The sequence below is a fragment of the Vigna unguiculata genome, chromosome 3, assembly GCF_004118075.2.
Source record: "Vigna unguiculata cultivar IT97K-499-35 chromosome 3, ASM411807v1, whole genome shotgun sequence".
Taxonomy (NCBI): Eukaryota; Viridiplantae; Streptophyta; class Magnoliopsida; order Fabales; family Fabaceae; genus Vigna; species Vigna unguiculata.
This window is the reverse complement of record NC_040281.1, coordinates 49,272,068-49,295,741: the sequence shown is the minus strand read 5'-3', so window position 1 is coordinate 49,295,741 and position 23,674 is coordinate 49,272,068. Positions and strand designations below refer to the sequence as shown.

Genomic DNA, 23,674 nt, shown 5'->3' with positions numbered 1-23,674 from the left:
TTTAAAGAGATTATTGGTATGATCAAAATATGGAAGACTAAAATTCCACAATCACAATAGTTAAACATATTATTATGATAAAAAAAAAGAAAACTTATTGAGAATAAGAATTTATATAATTAAAAACAGTACAGATATTTAGTGACATTAAAATATTAATAAAGACATTAGGAGTTAATAATTATATATGAGGGAGAGAGAAAGGATCGGTTTGGTTTGTGTGATAGGAGTGTGTGAGAGGTACCACTCAAAAGCTGCTTCCTCCTTCTTTCTCTCTACACACACAGAGCTTCTTTCCCTCGTTTTCCACCCAAAACTGACCAAGACTATTCAGCCATATCACTTTTCAACACGTTCAAAGAGGTCCACTACAACACAGCTTTTTCAGTTCTTACACAAACACACACCACCACCTTCAATTCACACTTAATTTACTTGTTTACCTAATTTGGCGATGGCGTGGGGAAAGAAGCACCGTTGTTCGAATAACGGAGGTTTGATGAGATTGGTGGTGGTGATGGCGGTGTTGTTATCGGGATTGTGGTGTGTGTCCTGTGAGAGAGAGAAAGAGAAAGAGACAGAGAAAAGCAGAAGGAACGCGTACGCCACCATGATGTACGTAGGTACGCCCAGGGACTACGAATTCTACGTAGCTATACGCGTACTCCTGAAATCGCTGGCTACGCTCGACGCTCAAGCCGATCGCGTTGTCATTGCTTCTCTCGATGTCCCTCCTCGCTGGATTCGTGCTCTGTAAGTCCCTCTCAATAATAATATTTATTTATTTAGTTTTGGTTTTACTTTATTATCAGCGTCTTCTTCTGCTGCGATTCGAGAAATAGGTTTGTGGAAAATGAAAAGGGGTTTGATAGGTTTCAGAAAAATTGGGAGCGCTAATTGGGTTTGCTTTGCAGTGTAGTCTAGTACAGTGCAGCGCACAATGTTAATGGCTTTTTGGGTCCGAATGTCCACGTCCAAAACCCCTTCAAAATCCAAAACCTTTTTATTCAACATAATACAAATTCCTAAATTTAAGATTTCATTAAAATCTTATAAACCTTTTTATTCAACATAATATTAATATTTTTAATCCATGTCCTTTAAGTATTTGTTGAAAGTAAAGTTCATCAGATTTTTATTTCTAACCGTGCTTTTTTGGTATTAGTCGTTTCAGTCTTTTGTAAGGAGTGTTTTCAGTTTTCACCTGGTGTATATAATAACGTAGTATTTTTTTATTTTACTGAATTAAGTATATTTTTAAACGTTCATGAAAAAAAAAAAAAGTAGCTATCAGCAATTTCATTATATCTGACATTTTTTTAATGGAATAACAAGATAAGGGTATTTTTTTTCTTTTCCTTGTTTTGTTAAGTATGGAGTTGTAAGTTGTCCCATGACACGTGATTTGTTGTGTTATGTGTTTGGGATTGCGCGTGAAGTTCAAGGGCGTTTGACGATGGTATCAACGTCCTTGAGAAATGGGATGGTTCTTTCGCGTCTTGTTCCTATTTGGTCATTGTTTCTTGCGGTCGGCAAAATGCTTCTCTATTTAACAAGTTTTCTGTCTTTACATTCTCCGCTTCAATAGGATAAAAGCTATGTGCCTCCCATCTTTTGGTATTTATAACAATATATATAGATACATCCTTTTCTATCTAAAATATTTTCGTTTATTTTAAAATTTCTTTTTATCTTTAACCATTCTGTTTAAAATTATTTTTATATATATATTTTATTTTTCAAAATTTACATTTAAAAACTATTTTAATAATTAATTATATATTTTTTATTTGTTTTAAATCATTTTTTTATAAAAATTAAGAAAATACGAATACACATTCATGATCATGACGCTAACACAGCTAGTCATCTCTAATTAGAATCAAATTTCAGTTATAAATTACTGCAACTTTTTAAAGCAAATAAAAAATAATGTGAACGTGTTTAAAAAACTATATTTAAACATTGTCTTTCAGTTACAAATTACTGTAACTTTTTAAAGCAAATGAAAGATAATGTAAACATATTTAAAAAACTATAATTAAACATAGTCTTTTGTGATGTTTACTTTACAATGTTTTGTAAAGAATTTGATTTTATTAAAAGAATTAGCGGTTATCGAGAAATAAAAGAAATTTAATAAAAAAATTAAAAATATGAAATAGAAAACTATGTAAGAGTAAACGTGTGAATATATATATATATATATATATATATATATATATATATATATATATATATATATATATATATTATTTTGCTTAACAACGTATGTACATTATTAAAGTGTCAAACATAATTTTTGTAATTAATATTTTCGGACTTTTCTTTTTACGAGTTATAGTTCGCATTTGTTTTGCTGAAAAATATAAATACTTTACAGTACAGTAATTATAGAGCGACAATTAATGTTTTTATGTTCTATTTGAAAATATTAATTCTCTGAAAAAAAAAGAAAAACTTCCTCCTTCTATCACAGCGTGCAGTTTTAGTCTTACAAAATACGTTTTTTTGGAGTATTATTTTAAAAATTTGTGTTTAAATTACTCTGAGGTAGCATATTTGTTAAAAAAAAAAGTAAGTTTTTCTGGTTAACTTATTTTTAAAAGGGCCTTTTTAGTACGAAAAACTGCAAGGGAATTTAAATTGCATTGTGTAAAAGAGGGGACACATTTTTGTATTTTACTGCAATATACTTATCTATTTAAAGAAATACAAAAAAAAAATTAATGCAAAAAATATGTTTTTCATTTTTTCCTTATTTTAGGAAGCATGTTTTGTGGTATTATAAGTCAAATCCAATTGCCATATTGTCTTTTACATTATTTACCAAGACAAGTATATTTTTAAAAATTTTAATCAAACTACCTTTTTTTTTCTGTCAGTATTATGTAAAATGACTATTGATAAATTATAATACTGTGACAAAATTGTATCAGTTTTACTAATTTTTATTTTCTTAATAATTAGATGTGCGCCTAATTCAAGTTTTTTTATAATTAAAAACTTTAATATCTAATGCTATAATGAATATTTCAAGTTTAACTTAATTTGATCTATTTAAAATAGGCATATTTATAAGTATCGTTTGAACCTAATGGAGAACGTGGGTTTTTTTTTTTCAATAAATTATTTACTATTTAATATAATAAATAATTGCTTTCCAACTTATGGTTTTTATAATCTTTGATCTACAAAGTTCAACTTTGTTTTAGTAAAGTTAAAATTTAAAATTTTAAAAAGTGATGTTCTGTTGCATATATGTAGACGAATATGAGTACTCAAATGATAGTAATTAATAAAATATAAAATATTTATTGTGTATTTGAAGTTAAAGAATTCAATATTTACGATTTAATATTTTATTATGATAAAAATAATAAATATGTTAAATAGCTCATGGTCAACATGCTTTTGATATCTATTGGCGAAAACCTTTTAATATTCTTCCATATTAGGGATGGAAACAAATTAAGAAACAGTTTTTGTTAGATGATGCAATGGAAAATAGTTATTGATCTTTGTTAACATTAGTTTGTTGAAGTTAATTCGAAGTAAATACAAATATTTAAAAACGATTAAAACTTATTTTGATTAAACATATAATAAACACTTACTTTATCAAAAAAATATTTATTTTAAATTACGTAAATTTATTTATTTATTTTTTAAATTAACGCACCAAAACTAATAGTAAAAGCAGTACTGTTTATTATGTTGATTGTAACAAGCTCTTTTTTCTAAGAGAATTATTTTAAGTTTTTTTTCTTTCAATTTTTTACATATTAAATATATTTGGTTTTTACAATCCATGATTTGGGTGTTTTGAAATGTCCAATTAAATATGCACTTACAGTTATATTGCATTTCAATGTGCTTGAAATAATTTAATTATCCTTAAAAAAAATCATTTATATCTTGTTTAAGTTGATTTTATCATGAGATTTTAAGTTCGATGTGTCATTTTAGTCTTGCACAATTAAGAGGAAAGCATTTAGGACATTTGTTTTTAAAAGAAATAGGTGCAGGAATCACTTATCGTTCATTTCAATGGTTAAAACAAAAGCACCCTCCTTGTCATAGTATTTTTTTTTTTTCTCTAATTATGTCGTGGTCGTGCACGTCGTTTGTAGTGGTATTCATTGCAGAAAATTTGGCCATATCTTAACATTATCACTAATGTAATCATGCATTATGGTATTGTCGTTGACACCAATATCTTCTCTATAGTGTTTTTTAGTGAAAAATTAGTTTCAATTCTAAAACTGAATTATCTCATTGGTTGGGTCAATTACCCAGTGGCTCACTCATAGGTTCCCAGGAAACAGATAACTATGCCATAATGAAAAAAAAAATATTAATTGGTAAGCCTTGAACGAATAAAACATTAAGCTTGATATACTACTTATAGACTATAAGTAGTTTTCGCCTGTTTATGTGAGTTGTTTAAAATTATATAATGTTGCTTAACAGTTTTTATATTAGAGCACAAAACCTATTAGTGGTTTGCTTAATATTTCTTAATTGATTCACAGCAACATAAAATACTATTTATTTATCACAAAATTTAGTGCAGCTCAGTTAAAAACTCATCTAGTAATCTTAATAATCTTAATAGTGTTAGTATCGAGAGTTTACCACTGAGCCAAAAGTTATAGTGGCACAACTTATTTTACTTAAGAATATAACAATCTCAACGTCACGATTCGATTGTGATCCGATCTACTTGGTCTCTGTCACAGGACAGTTGAAAGAATTAATAATCCACACTAAGTCACGTTAGAAAGTAAAAATGAGATCAAAAAATGAGAGTCATAGTATAATTTTTCTTTTTTATCTAAGTTACAAGCACCCATAATTTTAAGATTATAACATATACAATATACATATTCTTATTATATTCCATAATTGATGAGTACAGTTGCTAGAAGATAACTCGCATTAAAAATTAGAGTTGTGCTACATGAAACTGATGGCTAGGGTTTTAGACGGTGGTGTGTAGTGGTCCCTACGATCATGCCATAGTTGACTAGACTAGTTAGAAAACAATTTCGTGAGAACATGTCAGCACACTCGAAGGAGAGATTAATGTTAATTTGGAGTACGAGATGGCCCCTTCTTTTATGAACTAACAATTTGAGCCTGCACTTATCATTCAGTTTAACTGGTAACTGAGGGTTGTTTGTTATTTGTGTGTTGTCCAGTGAAAAGGAAGATGGTGCGAAAGTAGTGAGAGTGGAAAATCTGGAGAACCCATACAAGCATCAAGACAATTTTGACAAGAGATTCAAGTTATCGTTGAACAAACTGTACGCGTGGAGCTTAGTGGAGTATGACAGGGTTGTGATGTTGGACGCAGACAACCTCTTCCTTCACAACACAGACGAGTTGTTTCAATGTGGACAGTTCTGTGCGGTCTTTATCAATCCTTGTGTGTTCCACACGGGCCTTTTCGTCTTGCAGGTACATTCCTCCAACACCCTTACAATTTCACCATCTACGAAACTGCAATATAACTCCAAACTTTTCATAATTATTCCCACATTTAAATCATTTTTTTAACTGTATAAAGATGCCATAAGGATTTTTTACATTAATACTAATGTGTATGATATTGTGTTAATGCAATAAAAAATTCACCTTTGTAGGTTGAGTGTATTGTATGGTACTCTTATTCAAAACGTTTTTTATGTGAAAAAAGTTATCATCTAAGATTATCTGTGTTGTACTGCTTGATATTTGCAGCCATCAATGGCCGTGTTCAAGGATATGGTTGATGAATTACAAAATGGGAGAGAAAATCCTGATGGTGCAGACCAGGGCTTCATAGCAAGCTATTTCCCAGAGTTGCTTGATAAGCCAATGTTTTATCCACCATCAAATGGCACCAGGCTTGATGGAACATATAGGCTTCCTTTAGGTTATCAGATGGATGCTTCTTATTATTGTAAGTATGTAAACAAAAAGGAACGTTTATCTTTTAGTTTTTGAAACTTCACTGCTGAAAACTTGATGCATGCTAATACCATTTCTTACTTCTTCAGATCTTAAACTTCGCTGGAGCATACCCTGTGGACCAAACAGTGTGATCACATTCCCAGGGGCACCATGGTTGAAGCCATGGTATTGGTGGTCCTGGCCTGTCCTCCCATTAGGCATCCAGTGGCATGATAAACGTCGTCAAACTTTGGGGTAAGATTGGATTTCATTTCAAATTTTCATACTTTAATGTGAACCATTGTAACAATTAGCGTATTATTTAGTGCAGTTACGGTGCTGAGATGGCGGTGATACTTATTCAATCAGCAATATATTTGGGCGTAATAGCAATGACACGTTTTGCAAGGCCAAGTCTCTCAAAGCTGTGCTATAGGCGCTCTGACAAGAGCATCAGCTTGGTGCAGAACACTCTGAAATTGGTGGCATTGTGGAGCATCCTTGCTGCTTACACAACACCCTTCTTCATTATTCCTCACACAGTTCATCCTTTGTTAGGATGGCCACTCTACTTGCTCGGTGTCTTTGCATTGTGCTCAGTTGCAATCAATGCCTTTCTGCTTCCAATGTTGCCAGTTTTGATGCCTTGGCTTGGGATTGTTGGTGTCTTGATGGTGATGGCTTTTCCTTGGTATTCAGATGGTGTAGTGAGAGCATTGTGCGTTTTTGGTTATGCATTCTGTGCTGCACCATTTGTGTGGGCATCCATGACTAGGATAATGACAGGGCTTCACCAGTCTCTAGAAAGGGAAGCTTTTATGCCAAGAATAGGAGAATCTTCGCCCCCTTCTTGGTTTAACAAGTTATATTGAACTGTCAAATTGGGCATCATACAATGCTTGGGACATTGATGACAGGTTCATTGAAAAATTAAAGGGGAGAAAGTGCCATGGATTCAGCTCCATCAAGATGTTTGTTATGGTTATATACATTCTTTTGGAGGCAGAAGGTCGTGTTGCACTTACTACCAGCGGCAGCTAGTGTGTGTATATAAAGATTGTTTTGCTGTTTTTCTCATATATCTGTAACAATTGCACTATTGGTTCTTGTAATCAAATTTTTAACATTTAGTCACACCACTGAATCTCTTGTTCATATTACACATACACTTGAAGAGGAACATAAGAAGTATATAGTGGGAGAGAATATACATCTTAGGAGTTATTTTAGTGTATTTCAATCAGAATTCTAATTTCATGTGCACAGACAGCTCATGTCACACTTGAAGAGGAACATAAGAAGTATATAGTGGGAGAGAATATACATCTTAGGAGTTATTTTAGTGTATTTCAATCAGAATTCTAATTTCATGTGCACAGACAGCTCATGTCACAAGTTCTCCTCATGTTGGTTAGAGAAGTAACTTAGGAGATGGATAATAACAATTTTAAATTAATATTTTATTTCTGTGTTATATTTTTTTATTATAAAATAATTATATTTTGGACAAAACATATTTACACTTCTTAGTATTTTTATTTTATCAACTATTATTTATATTTTAAAATTTGTTTTATAAAGTTTTATTACCTGTATTTTATACTAGTGTAATAATTATATATTATTTGACAATTTAAAATATTTATTAATCTTTATGAATGTATACCAAATTATGAGCAATACATAATATTAACGTTTTGTTTGAGATATACTAATAATTTCTCGTTCTTACTTTCTTATTTATTTTCTTAGCCTTTGCTTCGTAGGCATATTGTTCGCAATGCTGTAGCCTGCTTTTGACCTTATGTCGCTAAATCTTACCAAACTAATAAATATTAAGGAAGTACATTGAATACCAAACTACATTACAAACTTATATTACAACTTGTTTACAGTATTTGAGTATTGGTATGACACGATTTGAAAATACACTATTTAATGAATGATAAAATTAATTATTTATACAACTTAATTGAAAATTACCTCTCTTTTTTTAATTTACAGGTAATAATATCCATACCGTGTATATTATAATCAAGATAGATGTTTTATAGCATGTGAAATTGATGAGCACCATTGTCATATTAAGCCTTTAAAAAAGTATTGTTTATTTATTTTTTAAAAATATTTTTTTAATGTATCAAAAATTTCTGATTTATTAATATTTGAAAATATATATATATATATATATATATATATATATATATATATATATATATATATATATATATATATATATATATATATATATACTGACCCTAAAAAAAAGCTGGTTAATTGTATCTATTATTGTATGCTAGCGCATAACTGAAATGGAAAAAAAAGTTATACAGGCCGAGGGAGCCCAAAGATGGGTCCAGTTAGGAATAGCATAAAGAAATAAATGGGCCTAAACTTTAATATTACAGTTTGGCATTTGGGTCGAATTTGACTTCAGAACCCTAGATATGTTTTCAATTTCTAAAAAATATGACATTTTTATATTTCTTTTTATAAAATAATATTTTCAATCACTGAAAATGTAAAATTGTGCATACTTTCGCGTACTAAATTCATATCAATTTTGTTTAATATAGAATAAACAGGAATACAAATTTTGTGTATATTTAAACAAAGAAACTTGAATATTTTAGAAGAAAAAGACATTTTAAAACAAGTGAGTCTGTTTCTATCACTTAAATAGAAAAAAAATAGAACACATAAAAAGAAAGACGTGTATATATATATATACTTGATACATACTTACATATTAGATCACATATAGGAATGTCAACAGGACGGGTAGGGTACGGGTAGCAGCTCCCCCGTACCCTATCCACTGGATAAATATCTGCTCCGTACTCGTACCTATATTTGTCAGGTATCTATTATGCAGGTATCTGTCTATTTTTTTCATATCCACGGGTATCCACGAGTATCCGCAGATGTTTGCAAAATTATTTAATAAACAAATATTTAATCATAAATTCAAATAAAATAAAATAAAATATATCACTGAGTCATAAATTTTAAATGAAGTTAGAATAAACTAAAGTTTATACAAGTCCAAATAATTGTTGAAGTAATTATAAAATGACGTTCAACCAAATAGAAATTCTTTAATTAGTGTTTTGATAAAAAAAAAAACTCTTTCTCTGATTGGTTCCTGAAAAATAAACAAAATAAGCAAATAATAAATCCCAATTGCCACATGCCAAGTATTCTTATTTTGATTCCATCATTTGACAACAAGCATACCATAAACGTCATTGTTTATATAAAGTTTGATGTATATGCCCAATTTCAAAGAAAGGGTAGAGAAGAATGTCAAGTGTAAGTTTAGCAGGTACGGGTATCCACAGCTACGAATATTATGATATCCGTACCCACCCCATTAACATGCAGGTATCAAAAATACCCGTACCCGCGGGTAGCGGGTATCCATTTTTAATATCCGTTTTCTATCTGTTGCGAGTTTTATCCGCGAATACCCGCCAATACAAATTTTTTTGACATCCCTGATCACAAACCATAAGCTTGCTATATTCAAGATGTTTTTACCAAGATTTGTTTTTTATGTTTGTTTCTTATATGAGTTAATTATTTCTCTTCAATTGAGATGTTGTGTCTTTTATAGACTCTGACGCTTAAGTAACCGATACATTAATCATATACAGTAAATAAATTAAAAAATAAATAAACAATCCCTTATAAAAGGTGTCTTTTTTACATATTTTCGTGAAGACCTAAATTATACAGGCTAAACATAATTTAGGAATATTTAGAGTGTACTAATATTTGATATTAATCTTCTCATAACGTAGGTCTTAATCATGGATCGAAATGATTTTCACCCCAAAAAATGGCACCATCTCAATTATCCTATAAAATTAAAAAATTAATTATGAAGAGATATATCGTTCGTATTTTGAAAAATTAATTATGAAGATTGCAGTGCGGATGACTTCATGAGTTTGTTTTAGAATGTGACTAAAATGTTAATTAGAGTTTGTTTAAGAACAGTGCATGTTGTTAACAGCGAAAAGGCACTAGTAGTATTTTTGGAAAAAGATGAAACTGCAATGATTTCTTTTGTGCCTCTATTTCCACGATCATAGCCGAATGTCATTGACTTCTGATACCCATTTGGGTTTTAATTTAATCATTTAAAATATTGGTATATCACTACGAAGTATAGTGGCGTAAATTTTAATCTGAATTGCCTCAAACCGAGGATGTTAGACAGTGTTCATTTTCCAACTTGCAATAACGTTCGAAAAAAAACATGTTGGGTGGGGGCCAACGTGTGTGTCTGTTTGGTACAGTTCATCAGTGGTTTAGGTTTTATGGTGTGATACAAAATACTATTCATCATGCTGGGACCATCATGCATGTGTCATGCACACATACACCACTCCAAATGACCGTTTGGACACAAAAACACATATGCTTTACCACACTTGCATGCTAATGCCAACATCAATTATATGTTCAAGATACTCACATTCAATAAATATAATTAATACAAGTAATGGTTTCCACTTCATTTAAGTTGCCATAAATTAATCTTCTTTTATATGCAAATCAACTCTTTCAAATCTATGCAAATCTTAAAAAACAAAAGCGGATGTAACTTGCAAATCCATTGTTACCATACCACTTTAATAATAAATATATAGATTCAAACACAGATTAAAGGTTTCATTGATTCACAGGATTCTAAAAAGAGTTCAACATTAAGAATCTTGGACATTCTGGTATGCTTACTGTAACAAAACTTGTAAATCCAATGTAAGTGTAAGAGAAATAACGTGATAAATAAATATAGTGTGTAAGATGAAACGTATGAATTTTATTTTTATCGGCGAAACGTATATGAATTTGAACATAGTTAAAGAACAACATGCATACACTAAAATCAAGAAATGTACTATGCATAATATTTTAGAGGGTTTCTATAAGTGACACAATATTAACAAAATATAAGCAATTTTTGCTTATTTTATTCATTTTTTTCCTGCCCGTTTGTCATTTCTTTAACGAGAAAAACAAGTACATGATTAATAAGAATTAAAGATATTAATTTTAAGTTTTAAAATAACAAATAAAAAATATAATAATTTTGTAAATTATATAATAAAATTTTAAAAATAATTAATGTAGAATATTTCTAAATTCTTTTATAATATTTTTTTTCTTAATTTTCTAATGTGTTATGATTTATGATGCATCAATACTTCAGTTTGGATTATGTATATATGTGTGACATGTATTTGTGTCGAATACTTTAGGATAATTTACCAATACTTTTTTTGTGATGACAATAATTTATAATTGTTTATGCTGATGACATTTAATATACATGATTTTAATTTGAATTATTACAATAATAATCGCATATTTACTATGTTTTTAAGAATTATCATACACTCTTCAATATGTATATATAACGTATCATATTATAATATTCTCAAAATTAATCCATGTGATTGTTAGATTATACACTCAAACATACCAATCATAAATAAGCAATTAAAACCCTTAATAGCATTCCCCAAAACCCTATAGAGCATAATGTAAAACTTAATAGTAGATTAAATTTTGTCTCTAATCCTCCAACTGTAAAGTACTTGAAGGTTCCCTCTTAATTATCTCTTATGAAGGAGAGAAAGAGAAAGGAACGGAACAGAAAATAATAATATATGCTTTAAGATAAGCACCATAATATTTTATGTAACTTTTCTCCCTTACTTCCTTAATTTCTTTAGCCCCTTCATCAAATTAAAACATTGCTTATGATATCTATACATTAAAGACATACATGCTCTTAGTCATAGATTTAATTAATTAAATCATTCTAATACTTTGATTAATAAAATAATCACCCTAACACATTTAGTTATTATATATTAAATTATATATATATATATATATATATATATATATATATATATATATATATATATATATATATATATATATATATATATATACACACGTATGTATATCTATGGATGCATATATGACCTAATTTGCTAGCGATCATATCTGATACACATATTATATCAGTGCCTCATATGTTATGATGAATATTAAAAACATTTCACATTTATATTTTTTATTTTACATTTTTTTCCTAAATAATAGAAAGATTTATAAAAAAACAAAATTTTGTGATGAAAACACATAATTATGTCATTGAAAATAGAAACGACACATTTCTTTATTTAGTTAAAAAGAATAAATTATATTTATGATTTGTTTTAAATTCAACAAATTGATACAACATTAATATTTTTGAACCAATTCTCAGTTTAGATTTGCTTACAAATATTAATAATAATCATCTCACTTTTTAGAGGAATTCCCTAAGATAATCCAATTCTTAATAAATGTATTATTTTTATTGACACATAAGAAGTAATTAATTTAGAGAAAAATGAAAAAAAAATCTTCTTTAAACTAAAAATACCATCCCTTTTATTTATTTATTATAAAATATAAAACTATAGTGTCTTGAATTCACATTAACTAATCAAAGTTAAGAGAAAAAAAATAAAACTAATATGTAACCGTTTGAATTTAGATGACGATGTTGTTGATGCCATGTAATGAATGAACACGTGGCTATAGATTCCAAGCATGGATAGGGAATTAGGGCATTCACAGTTTATGAAAAGTCACGGGCAAATAGTTAATGATGTCAAACACTGTACCTTCCTCCATGCGTATCTTACTGTCACATGCAAACCCCACACACTCTTACTCTTACTTTTTTTTCATGTTTCTACAAATTCATACAATGTTCTTAGAACAGCCAAAACAATATTCACCTTTATTCAATTATTCGTAGATAACTCTCGTTTAATAGGACGCACACCTCAAAAAATATGTTTTCTCTGCATTTTTTTAAACAGAACAAAAAAAGTTGTAAAAGTGACCGTTAGACGAGGAATCGATTATCACAGCCTATAAATTCTGAATGCACCCCCAATTCATCTGTTCTCACTCTCCCTCGTTGCACATTCCATCTGGTTTTTTTCTTCACACGCATTTCATTCTCTTGCAAGCTACAATCTCTCTGTAGTGCTTTCCAATGCTACTGTAGTGTCATCTTATGGCTTCTCTCTCCATCTTCCAAATGTTTCTGCTTTTCAGTTCTTGCATATTATTATTGCATGCAACAACTGTGACATGCACAACCTACCGGGTAATCACCGTCGACATTAACGGCGGAGGCCATTTCCGATCAGTCCAAGCCGCCGTCAATGCCGTCCCGGACAACAACACAATGAACGTCGTTATTCAGATAAGCCCCGGATATTACATGTACATATCATTCTTCTTCTACTGATTATTATTTCATAAGCATTGCATTTACTTAAAACTTAAATGTACGTGGTTAATTGTGCTTAGTATTTTGTTCTGCACTTTTGAAACACATTTTTTGTTTATTTATGACAGTGAAGTGTTTGGTTTTGTTTGCGCAGAGAGAAAGTGGTAGTGCCCGTGACGAAGCCGTACGTTACATTCGAAGGAGCGGGAAGAGATGTGACGGTGATAGAATGGCATGACAGGGCCAGTGACCCTGGTCCCAACGGCCAACAATTGCGTACTTACAGAACAGCTTCTGTTACAGTTTTTGCCAACTTTTTCTCTGCTAAGAATATCAGCTTCAAGGTAACTTTTCATCTCTTCCATATGCTATGCATTGTCATTATCAATGCATTTATTACCAGTTACCCACTTTTTGTTTGCATCTCTAAAGATTCCTTTTAACTTAACATCATAAGAGTTTCAACAAATTTTACAGCATCTCTTAACTTTTGCTTTTTCAATCAAAAAATATTTCAAAGGAACTGAACAAAATCCATTCTTTTCTGTTTGTAAAGAAGGGGAGAGAAAAACATTCCCTACCCATTTGTACGCGTTTCACAAAGTAGGGTTCTAATAACTTTCTTTTGTTCTGGGAAAATGTGGAGTTTGATGAGAAAAACTTGATGATATATGATTATAAAGTCAATAATGGGTCCATGAGCATATACTGCATTGCATGAATTAACCACTTTATACTATTACGAGCGTTGAATTTGTGGAGTGCGATTATTCCTTTCGGCCAAAAGTTTAGAAGCAGTCAATAAATTAATATGAAACGGTGCAGAACACTTCTCCGGCGCCGATGCCGGGAATGGAGGGGTGGCAAGCGGCGGCGTTTCGCATTTCCGGGGACAAAGCTTACTTCTCCGGCTGCGGGTTCTACGGTGCACAAGACACTCTCTGCGACGATGCTGGCCGTCATTACTTCAAAGAATGTTACATTGAGGGTTCCATCGATTTCATTTTTGGGAATGGCAGGTCTATGTACAAGGTAATATTATTAATTTCATTTACCTATGTTTCAGTATTTTATTCTACATGCTACCATGCACCCTTTAATTTTTATCTTTTGTTGTCAGAACAAAATTGTTTTTCTCATACTGTTCTTATATTATATTTGATGAAACATGAATTTCATTAAATTATTATTTCATCTTTTTCATCCACTTTCAGAAAGCACTCTCTAGCGGTTTTTTAAGTTTGCTAGGGAGTTTAGTGGTGCACGACATGGTTTGCATGAAAAAGGATTTGAGCTTTTTGCCACTTTGCCATTTATAAATAAATTAAACTTCTGTATACACTCATTATCATTACGCTTTTTATGGTAAAAAATATTTTTCGATTGACAAAAACCTAACACGTTAACCTCTAATATTTTTTTACCATTAAAAGAAAATATCAGATCATTGATTATGTGTTATATAATCAATTTTATTTAGCTTACATTATGTTTTATCTTTGCCCTGTGTGTGCATGTGTGCAAAATGCTCTTTCAAAATTAAAAAAAAAATAATAATAATAAACCCAACAATTATTCCACTCTAGTTTTTCTTCTAGCCGAGCGCAGATTTCTAATAACTTTTACAGCTTCATTGTTTTGGCTTTTTGTTTGAAATTTCGTACCTAATACTCACACGTGACTTCATTATGTGCTCTTTATTCTCAAAGCTTTTTCCATTTTTTTAATTTAATAGTACGTACTTTCTTATTTTGATCATTTTCTATTTTCTTAAACTTTATTTAATAGAGTAAAATTATATACAAAATTATTATTTCTATCTAGAAAAAATACAAAAACGAAACCCAAGTGAAATTTATAACTTTGGTTACCGATAATAAAATAATGATAGCATCAAATGTTTCAAAGGTATAGCATATGATGAATATATTTTTCTAACAATATAATTGCCAGTAGTTTATCTTCTTCATTCATTTCGTACCAAAAATTAATTTGTCGAAGTTTAAATGAGCATAAATAAATCAATTATCTGTTGCACATTACGAATGCTTTCTTAGTTTATCTTTTTAAATGTTTTTTCACAGACGTTGTTCTTAATAATTAAAGTTTTAGTTATTCTAACATAGAGTGTTTCGAATTTAGTAACATTTTTCAAGACATCAACAATATTGAGTTAACAATTTCACAATATGTAATAAAATCATCCTGATATCAGAGTTAATAAAAAGTTATCATTAAAGGCTAAAAGCAAAAAAAAAAAGAATCAAATAAAAAATAAAAAGGAACCAAAGCAAAAACATTATTCTATTATAAGATCAACAAGTTAATTATGCCAAAAAATAACTACTTGAAAAAATTACACTAAATATTGATAAATATAATTTTATCTATAATTTTTATATACTTGTTTATTTTTTGTCTTTTTTATCACACCATATATTATATAAAATTATCTTTTTTTATTCTTTCTAAATGTATATTAAGTGTTGATGGCATTAATCATTTTTCTTATATAGTTGGACGATCTAACAGCATCGTTTGGTTCAGGATTGCAGGCTACACTCAATTGCCACGAGGTTTGGGTCAATCGCAGCCCAAGATAGGAGATCCCCACACGAGAAAACAGGCTTCGCATTCGTACGGTGCAAGGTGACAGGAACAGGCCCAATTTATGTGGGCCGTGCAATGGGCCAGTACTCTAGGATTGTCTACGCTTACACCTACTTCGACGACATAGTTGCACATGGTGGTTGGGATGATTGGAACACTTCCTACAATAACAAGTAAGACCTAACAATATTCTAGTCATATTAAATCATACACTTTTCTTTCTGTCATCCACCATCATTTCTCAAAACCATACTTCATACTATATAATCATCTTATTATGGTATGTTTGTAACACTTTGTCTTGATTTGGGGTGTTTAGGACTGTGTTCTTTGGAGTGTACAAATGCTGGGGACCAGGTGCTGCGGCTATACGTGGAGTCCCATTAGCCCAAGAGCTAGATTTTGAATCTGCCCATCCATTCCTGGTCAAGAGTTTTGTCAATGGGAGACACTGGATCGCACCCTCTGATGCTTAGCTAATGCAGAGAGCCCCCAAAACAAGATATTGCACAGCTTTAGTCTACCCAATAGCATTGTTGTCATTTTCTCAAATTTTTTGTCTAGTGTTTAACCATAGGAAATTCATTCATTCAATCTTTAATAAGATTTGTACACTGTATACTCTTCTATCACTTTTCAAATGCCATATCTTGATTCTTTTATTATGAATAAATTTCATTTCAGTGTTTATCAGTTTGTTTTACTGCAATGTTAGGGGGAGGGGACTTTACACAAAACTCATTCAAAGGATTTTGGTGTTTGAATATTTGATAATATATAGACAGAATGGCTAGTTATGGCATCATTTACTAGTAAGTCCTTTACAGAAAGAACAATTCGTGTATCTTACCTATAAATCTAGTAATCTACTGGTGCTTTTCAGCCTTGCCAATACCTTGTCATTACTCATTATGTAGGAAATGAATCTCAACAAATCAGAAAGCAAATTTTGTTTGCAACTAACAACTCGTGATATAATTTCCAGCAGAAAATATTGATAGACATGCCTTTGTCATATAAAACCTTAGAAGGAGACTAATTGTGATTTCCTCGTAACCTTGTCGTGAGTAGGGGAAAACATTGTAGCACATAAAACTATCTTATTCTGACAAGTGAAAATCAAATATTCCTAAGAACCTGTAAACCATCAAAGAGACTGGTAAATGACAAGAATTGCTTCACATTATGCAACAGTTTTGCTGACCTTCAAGCATCTCTGGAGATCTGCAGGAGAAAATGTTCACATCAGTTGATGCACATACAAGAAGAATGTGTTTGAAAACTACAAGATACAAAAAAAAAATGGTAGTGATAAGTTTCAGAATGACAATGGATGCTGCCAGATAACCTGTTTTATTTTTAAAAAATATTTATTGGAAAGCATCCTCAAGGGAGAGGGGAATAGGTATCCTAGGGAGGATCAAAGCTTAGATATGGGAGTTTCATTCCTAAACTGGGAGCAAGTCAATTCTACATAAAATCGTAGCTTTTATATGATGATTCAATACCCATTTCAGCAGTAGTAATTCACCGCAAGTTAGATCACTGAGTTAGCACTAAAATAAATGCGACAGATTTTAGAGATTGTACAAAGCCATTTATTTTATTAGCCAGTATTGATTATCAACATAAGTGAGAACTGATACATTGAGCTTCACCCATAAATAACAGCTATAAAATCAACATACACCTCTTACGTAAAATTGCAAGACAAACCATTAATCTAGTCCAGAGTTTAGAAAGATAAAAATAATCCATGCAAATTTTCACGAGGGTCTTATTGAAAAAAAAAAGTAAACAATGATAAATACAAGTTCATAGTGCGATAAAAAACACCAATTAATAACCAAGGGAACTTACATCTGGCCAAGACTCGCTAAATCGAAATCGGGAGCAAGCTCCTGGACGATTTCATTTGGTGGTTGTCCACATTCTTGCATTTTCTGCATGAGCTCGACAATCCTGTTAAAGTTTCCGGCATCATTATCGTAAACTTCATTCAGGTTTCGTATCAATTCATATTGGTGTGCGTAACGTTCATATTCTTCTTTGCTTAAGCTAGATTTGTGATCTTCCAGCCACTTAGGATATTTTTCTGCTATTTCTTTCATTGGTTCGTGAAGAATCTCTTTTGACAGAAGTTGCTGCATCATGGTCTCCACAATAGATTCCATGTCCTATAAAATAATAATAATTATAACATTATTAGCATTAAATCCAGGAAAGGAAATCAAGATACGGTATTCCCATGATGAAAACTTAAGAAATAGCACCATAAATAGTAACAATATCTTTGATGCCCTTAATTACTTGCTTCCTAAGTAAAAAATTATAGCCAAAAAATGGCAAATTGTTTGGTCTAGTTTGGTTAGCTTCACATATTTAACACAAGATATAATAGCGGCTATGTTTGTATATGAAAAGAAGTATTCCAAGCCTCAATTTCTGCTTTGCTTGGCCTATCATCTATCACCAGTCTCTTTTCCGTGCAGAGCTCAGCAAAAGGATAAGTATGTTGGAGATCCAAGTGTGAGTCTAAGTCTCACATTGGGTAGAAATGATAAAGTGAAGCACTATATAAGAATAAAGACCCATAAACTCATTGCCTTAAGGTTTTGGGTTGAGAGTGGTGTCATTGCCTTATGTGATTGGACTCAGGTCTCATTGGTGTTGTGTCTTCCCAGTGAAACCTCCTTTGTAAACCTAACAAGTAGTATCAGAGCCTTGAAATTGACTCAAACGAGTACAGTATAGTCCAGACGAGTATATTATAGGCATGTACTCGTGGTTGGAAATGCTTCCGCTAGAGGGGAGTGTACCAATGTGGTTGAAGGGACTCACCCTTGAGGGGGAGATTGTTGGAAATCTAAGTGTGAGTCTAAGTCCCACTTTGGGTAGAATGAGAAAATGGAGCACTACATAAGAATAAAGACCTATAAACCCATTGCCTTAAGGTTTTGAATTGAGAGTGGTGTCAATGCCTTATGTGGTTGAACTCAGGTCTCATTAGTGGTGTCTCCCCAGTGAAATCCCCTCTATAAACCTAACAACATAAAAGTTCGTACAGTTCAAATCTCTCTTACTTTTTGTTCTCTTGATTAATAGATTCCAACTTTAATTCTTCATTTAGTTTTGAACTTCTTTAAGAAAAAGAGAAGTTATCAATTGAATACAAAAACCAAATCAAATAAGCTGTCATCATGACAAACAACATCCTTTGACACTAATTTTTAGAAAGTGAACTTTAAATCTAATTTAACTTCATAAAATTAGCATCAAGAGATTTGCACTCATTTACATATATATTTTGTCACATATTTGATTGATGTGGAATCTCCAAGAGTCATATACGAACCTGAGTTGTTTTATTAAAAGTAAGATCATTGCATTCAAATTTCCATAAAGGAAAAACTCGCCACGCATAAAATAAGGGCCAACATCTAGGCCAGGCTCAACTGAACTCGTAATTTCATGACATTCGGACTCAGAAAATACCAAACAGGTAAGTCATCACAACGGTACCAACCTAGATTTCTAAAGTCTGAGCAATTGGACTTTGTCATTACATAAAAATAAGTAAATCCCATGTTCAATTTAAATCATAAAGAAAGAGCACAAAGGAACAAAGTATATATATGAGCAATTCACCTTGATAAGGTAGGTTCTAGCAAGTACCAGTTCAAAAGTTCCTCACAGTTAGACCACTTAAAAATACAGGCTGTTAAAGTTGAGTCCCCTCCCCTCCCCACTCCTTCCCAAAGTATATCAATATTGCAAGTGAATATTTAGGAAATGCATGGAAACTTATTAAAGAAGCAGGAGGTACAACTCATAACTAATAAAAGTGGAACCTCCAAATTGATTTCTTTTTTATAGGAGTTTCAATAAAAGATCTCCAAAGGGATTATTGGAAAGAGTCTATAATCCACAAAATACAAACACAAGAATAAAGTCGTAGCACCTCAAGAGTGATGAACATTTGACTTTCAGGGAAAAATTGATTGAAGGTAATTGGGAATGTAGTGCTAATCTGATAGGCAATCAGTAGTAAAGAACATGCATGCAGAGGGCAAGGAGAGGATCAGATATAAATAAAATTGACTATAAATAAGAGTGAAAGCGAATTTAGCTATAAAGTTAGACATTGACTCAGTTATGAGAGAGGAGGTGACCCTCAAGCTACACTCATTCACGTAACTAGCAGTCAGCTTCTTGGTCACATTGAGTGATATCACCATACCATTTGGATTACCATATTTTTTTAATTCCGTTTATCTCTTTTCCTCCTCTTATGTATCAGTTGACTACCATAACATTGAGATGTCTATATGATGCCCCAATATGTATATGTGCAGTATAAAAGCACATTTTCAAAAAATAAAAATAAAAACCTCCGTACATTACTGATTTGCCTCTGATACACAACTATTGACAATTCCAGTACACAAAACCCAGGTTAGTGCAAACAAATATTAGTCCTTTAGCTCCAATATGTCTCTTTGATATATTATATTATATTAACTTGTGTGTGTGTGTGTGTACGTATCAGGGAAGTAGAGTATCTTATTGTGAGAAATGATAGGTATTCCAGTACACAAAACCCAGGTTAGTGCAAACAAATATTAGTCCTTTAGCTCCAATATGTCTCTTTGATATATTATATTATATTAACTTGTGTGTGTGTTTGTACGTATCAGGTAAGGAGAGTATCTTATTGTGAGAAATGATAGGAATATACACAGGAAACACCATAACAACCTGGTCCATAGTTCATCATCGTCCAAAGCAGCAGCAGACAAATTAATTGCTAAGAGGAAAAATGACAGTTGCCAAACTTAATCTTTCTTCAGATTTCAAGGGAATTATCAGTCTCCTGGAACAGAAGGCTGGTGTTTTTCCATACACATGGATCAAACCAAAGACCTAGGTTCCTTCCACTCAAAGCAAGAGTAAACAAACTTTGATGATTACTCAAATTCCATCTCAATGGGGTACGGATAGGTTTGAATAACCTGTATGCAGCCACAATTTTGGCAGCAACATCAAGGTTTTAGAGTTTCCACAACCACAACACAGCAATTTAAAACCCTATATCACCACACCGCGCCCTCTCACATATACAAACTGTTAGACTACATGAAGATGCAAAAAACAAAGCACAAAAACTGCCCCTAAAATCCATTACCGATTTTCACCTCAAAACTAGAGAACACAACAAACTTAAAGCTCGATGACAAGAGAAATTACTGAATAAGTAAATCAAGTACAAATTGATGCAAAGGAAGAAAAGGAAACAAAATAATAAAAAAATACCTGAGAGCCAGCAAGCTGCTCAAACTGTTTGACCCAATCTTCCATCAAGGCATCCTTCCCCAAATCATCAGCAGCAGGAGGGGTCATAGACTCCAGGCCCTTCACAGCCTCTCTGGTCTGCTCCCTCAGCTTGTTCAGCGCCTCCGCCACGTGGCTGTCCTTCGAAACCTTCTGCTTCCCCTTTTTCTTCGTTCTCAAATCAGGTAAACCCATGCCCAATCCCTGAACCCCCGACGGCAACGAAGGACTCTCGTTTTTGCTCGCAATTGCTCCCCCACTTCCAACACACAATTCAATTAACACAAACACACAAAGATTCAGTAAAACCAAAATAAATTAAGATATTGCAGAGTCGAAAAAGGGCGGAAACGATAACCTTGGAAGAGAAGGATTAAGGTTGAAGGACTGAAAATCATCCAAAGCACCTGAAATAATCGAATGAAACAGTCTCAGAAAGAGAGAAAAAATAATTTAACATCAGAGAAAGTTAGAGTGAGTGAGGAAGAAAGTACTATCGAGGAGTTGGTCGAGGTCTTGAGAAGAGTCAGCCATGGTTGTCACCGCCACACAACACTGCGGCTATGGCTAATGGAATCAATAAACTAACTATGCAGTGTTGTTTCTCATCCTATTCCAATTACATTGTTCTTGTCATTTACGATATCAATATTTTTTTTTTTTCTAGATTTTTCAATTATATTATTATCATTCATTCATAATCATATCAAGTTTTTTCTTTTATCTAATTTCACTAGATTTTTTTCTCTTTTTTTCTCGCTTACGATGTATGTCCCACTCGTACCATTTAAATATATTATAACCGTTTTATTTCTTTTTTCTTATTACAAAGAGGTGTGTTGTTTATTTTTATGTATTTAAATGATTAAAATAAATGTATTAATAAATAAATTATAATATAATTCGAATTCATAATATAAATATTTTTTAATATACAAATTTTATTCTTTTAAATTACAAAGGAAAAATTAAATGATATGTTATTATTTTTAACTATTGGAACTTTAAACAGTAGGGATAGAGATTAAATATGAAGAAGACGACCTTGTACATTAAAAAGATTTTTATTATAAATTAAAAATATAAGTTGTACCGAAAAACAATTTTTATTATACATTAAAAAATGTCGATTCATTATTTAAGTTTTGTATCGTTGTAAAGGATTAAAATTTAAAAATAAAACAGAAAAAAGTTTTCTTCTTTTTTCTTTTACATTTACATTGTTGAATAAAACAATAAGTTGTGTGAATAATGTTTTTTCTAGACTTCTTCAAAAGCGTCTGAACTAATCATAAATAAATGGATAGTTTGTTGTTAAATATGATTAGGGACAAAGCTAGCTCAAGGATAAAATAAGTAAAATTACTTGCCTCTAACAAAAGAATGTCTAAAATAATTTACTATTAATATTTCTTCACTAATTAATTAATTATAAAATTATTTTTAAGCAAAATAGTCTCAAAAATAATATTTTGTACTAATACTCTATTAAATTAATATGTTTGAGATAAAAAAAAAACCTAAAAGATTATTTTATTACTAATATAGCTATATTATATTAAGGTTAAAATAATTTTTTGTTCCAATTTTTGTCAACTTTTGTTAAATCAATCAAAATTTTGTTTTTGTACTAAAATAGATTTCAATTTTCATCAATTTTGTTTAAATTGTTCATTTTTTTCTAATACTATTTAATTCATTAACAACCATGACCAATGACTATCATGTGTTCAATTTGGAAGATGTATTTTATATATTACTAAAACATGAGAACAAATATTGTATAAACTATTAGAAAGAATAACGAATTTCAATTTCACATCTAAATATATTAACTAAAAGTATACTTAGCATAAACAATGATTTGAACTAATTAATTGATTATTATATTATATAAATTTATATTTAGATGAAAATAATTTATTTTACTTTTTGTGAAAAAATTTTAAATCATGTTTGAAATTTTATTTTTTTAATTAATATAAAATGATTTAATGAGTATTCATTAAAATATTAAGTATTTTATAAATTTTAAATAATTAAAACCTAATATATTATAACAATTATGTGATAAATTCACTAATTTTCTAAATAAGTGGAGATTATATATTCACTTATACACACACAAACATCCTCTCTATATATAGAGAGGCATGCATAACAAATTATGGGTAACATTATAAGATTACATATATATTTAAATATTTGCAATTTAATTTAAGAAAAATATACAATCATATAACGATATTGTTTAAAGTGACAAACCCGTCATTATTTTAATTATTCAATATTTTTGAATCTTCATTTGATTATATTTTGTTTCATTCTATGTATAATTGAAATTTCATGCTAATTATGTAATATTGTTTTTTTAATTTAGTCTCAATTTAATCAAAATCAAAATCATATTTGATCTATACTTTTATTATATTAACAAAGAGATTTTTTGGTGTACACATTTTATTTTCAAATTTATCCTTT

At 30.7% G+C, this 23,674-nt stretch overlaps 3 protein-coding genes across 3 annotated transcripts; 2 read left to right on the top strand and 1 right to left on the bottom strand.

The window, feature by feature from the left end:
• Positions 1–204: 204 nt before the first annotated feature.
• LOC114178191 (putative glucuronosyltransferase PGSIP8) lies at positions 205–7,171 on the top strand. The gene is made up of 5 exons (XM_028063951.1): positions 205–753; positions 5,205–5,463; positions 5,746–5,947; positions 6,045–6,192; positions 6,269–7,171. The coding sequence occupies exons 1-5, from the start codon at positions 455–457 to the stop codon at positions 6,807–6,809; spliced, it is 1,449 nt and encodes a 482-aa protein (XP_027919752.1). The 5' UTR covers positions 205–454; the 3' UTR covers positions 6,810–7,171.
• Positions 7,172–12,932: 5,761 nt separating this feature from the next.
• Positions 12,933–16,577, top strand: LOC114179396 (probable pectinesterase 68). The gene is made up of 5 exons (XM_028065724.1): positions 12,933–13,245; positions 13,407–13,596; positions 14,078–14,284; positions 15,800–16,035; positions 16,182–16,577. The coding sequence occupies exons 1-5, from the start codon at positions 13,034–13,036 to the stop codon at positions 16,336–16,338; spliced, it is 1,002 nt and encodes a 333-aa protein (XP_027921525.1). The 5' UTR covers positions 12,933–13,033; the 3' UTR covers positions 16,339–16,577.
• A 63-nt stretch (positions 16,578–16,640) lies between these two features.
• LOC114179397 (peroxisome biogenesis protein 19-2-like) lies at positions 16,641–21,874 on the bottom strand. Its single transcript, XM_028065725.1, has 5 exons — positions 21,688–21,874; positions 21,552–21,600; positions 21,176–21,452; positions 17,723–18,039; positions 16,641–17,086 (listed from the first exon to the last, which is right to left on the bottom strand). The coding sequence occupies exons 1-5, from the start codon at positions 21,725–21,727 to the stop codon at positions 17,041–17,043; spliced, it is 729 nt and encodes a 242-aa protein (XP_027921526.1). The 5' UTR covers positions 21,728–21,874; the 3' UTR covers positions 16,641–17,040.
• Between the last annotated feature and the right edge of the window lie 1,800 nt (positions 21,875–23,674).

What these genes read in the sequence shown, in the direction of transcription:
- LOC114179397 (XM_028065725.1), bottom strand. Translation starts at nt 21,727, where the DNA reads ATGGCTGACTCTTCTCAAGACCTCGACCAACTCCTCGATA. An exon ending in CTTAATCCTTCTCTTCCAAG is followed by an intron (nt 21,453 to 21,551) that starts GTTATCGTTTCC and finishes GTGTGTTGGAAG; the next exon opens with TGGGGGAGCAATTGCGAGCA. An exon ending in AGCAGCTTGCTGGCTCTCAG is followed by an intron (nt 18,040 to 21,175) that starts GTATTTTTTTAT and finishes ATTATTTTATAG; the next exon opens with GACATGGAATCTATTGTGGA.
- LOC114179396 (XM_028065724.1), top strand. Translation starts at nt 13,034, where the DNA reads ATGGCTTCTCTCTCCATCTTCCAAATGTTTCTGCTTTTCAGTTCTTGC. An exon ending in ATAAGCCCCGGATATTACAT is followed by an intron (nt 13,246 to 13,406) that starts GTACATATCATT and finishes TTGTTTGCGCAG; the next exon opens with AGAGAAAGTGGTAGTGCCCG. An exon ending in AACACTTCCTACAATAACAA is followed by an intron (nt 16,036 to 16,181) that starts GTAAGACCTAAC and finishes TGGGGTGTTTAG; the next exon opens with GACTGTGTTCTTTGGAGTGT.
- LOC114178191 (XM_028063951.1), top strand. Translation starts at nt 455, where the DNA reads ATGGCGTGGGGAAAGAAGCACCGTTGTTCGAATAACGGAGGTTTGATG. An exon ending in CGGGCCTTTTCGTCTTGCAG is followed by an intron (nt 5,464 to 5,745) that starts GTACATTCCTCC and finishes TGATATTTGCAG; the next exon opens with CCATCAATGGCCGTGTTCAA. An exon ending in GATGGATGCTTCTTATTATT is followed by an intron (nt 5,948 to 6,044) that starts GTAAGTATGTAA and finishes TTACTTCTTCAG; the next exon opens with ATCTTAAACTTCGCTGGAGC.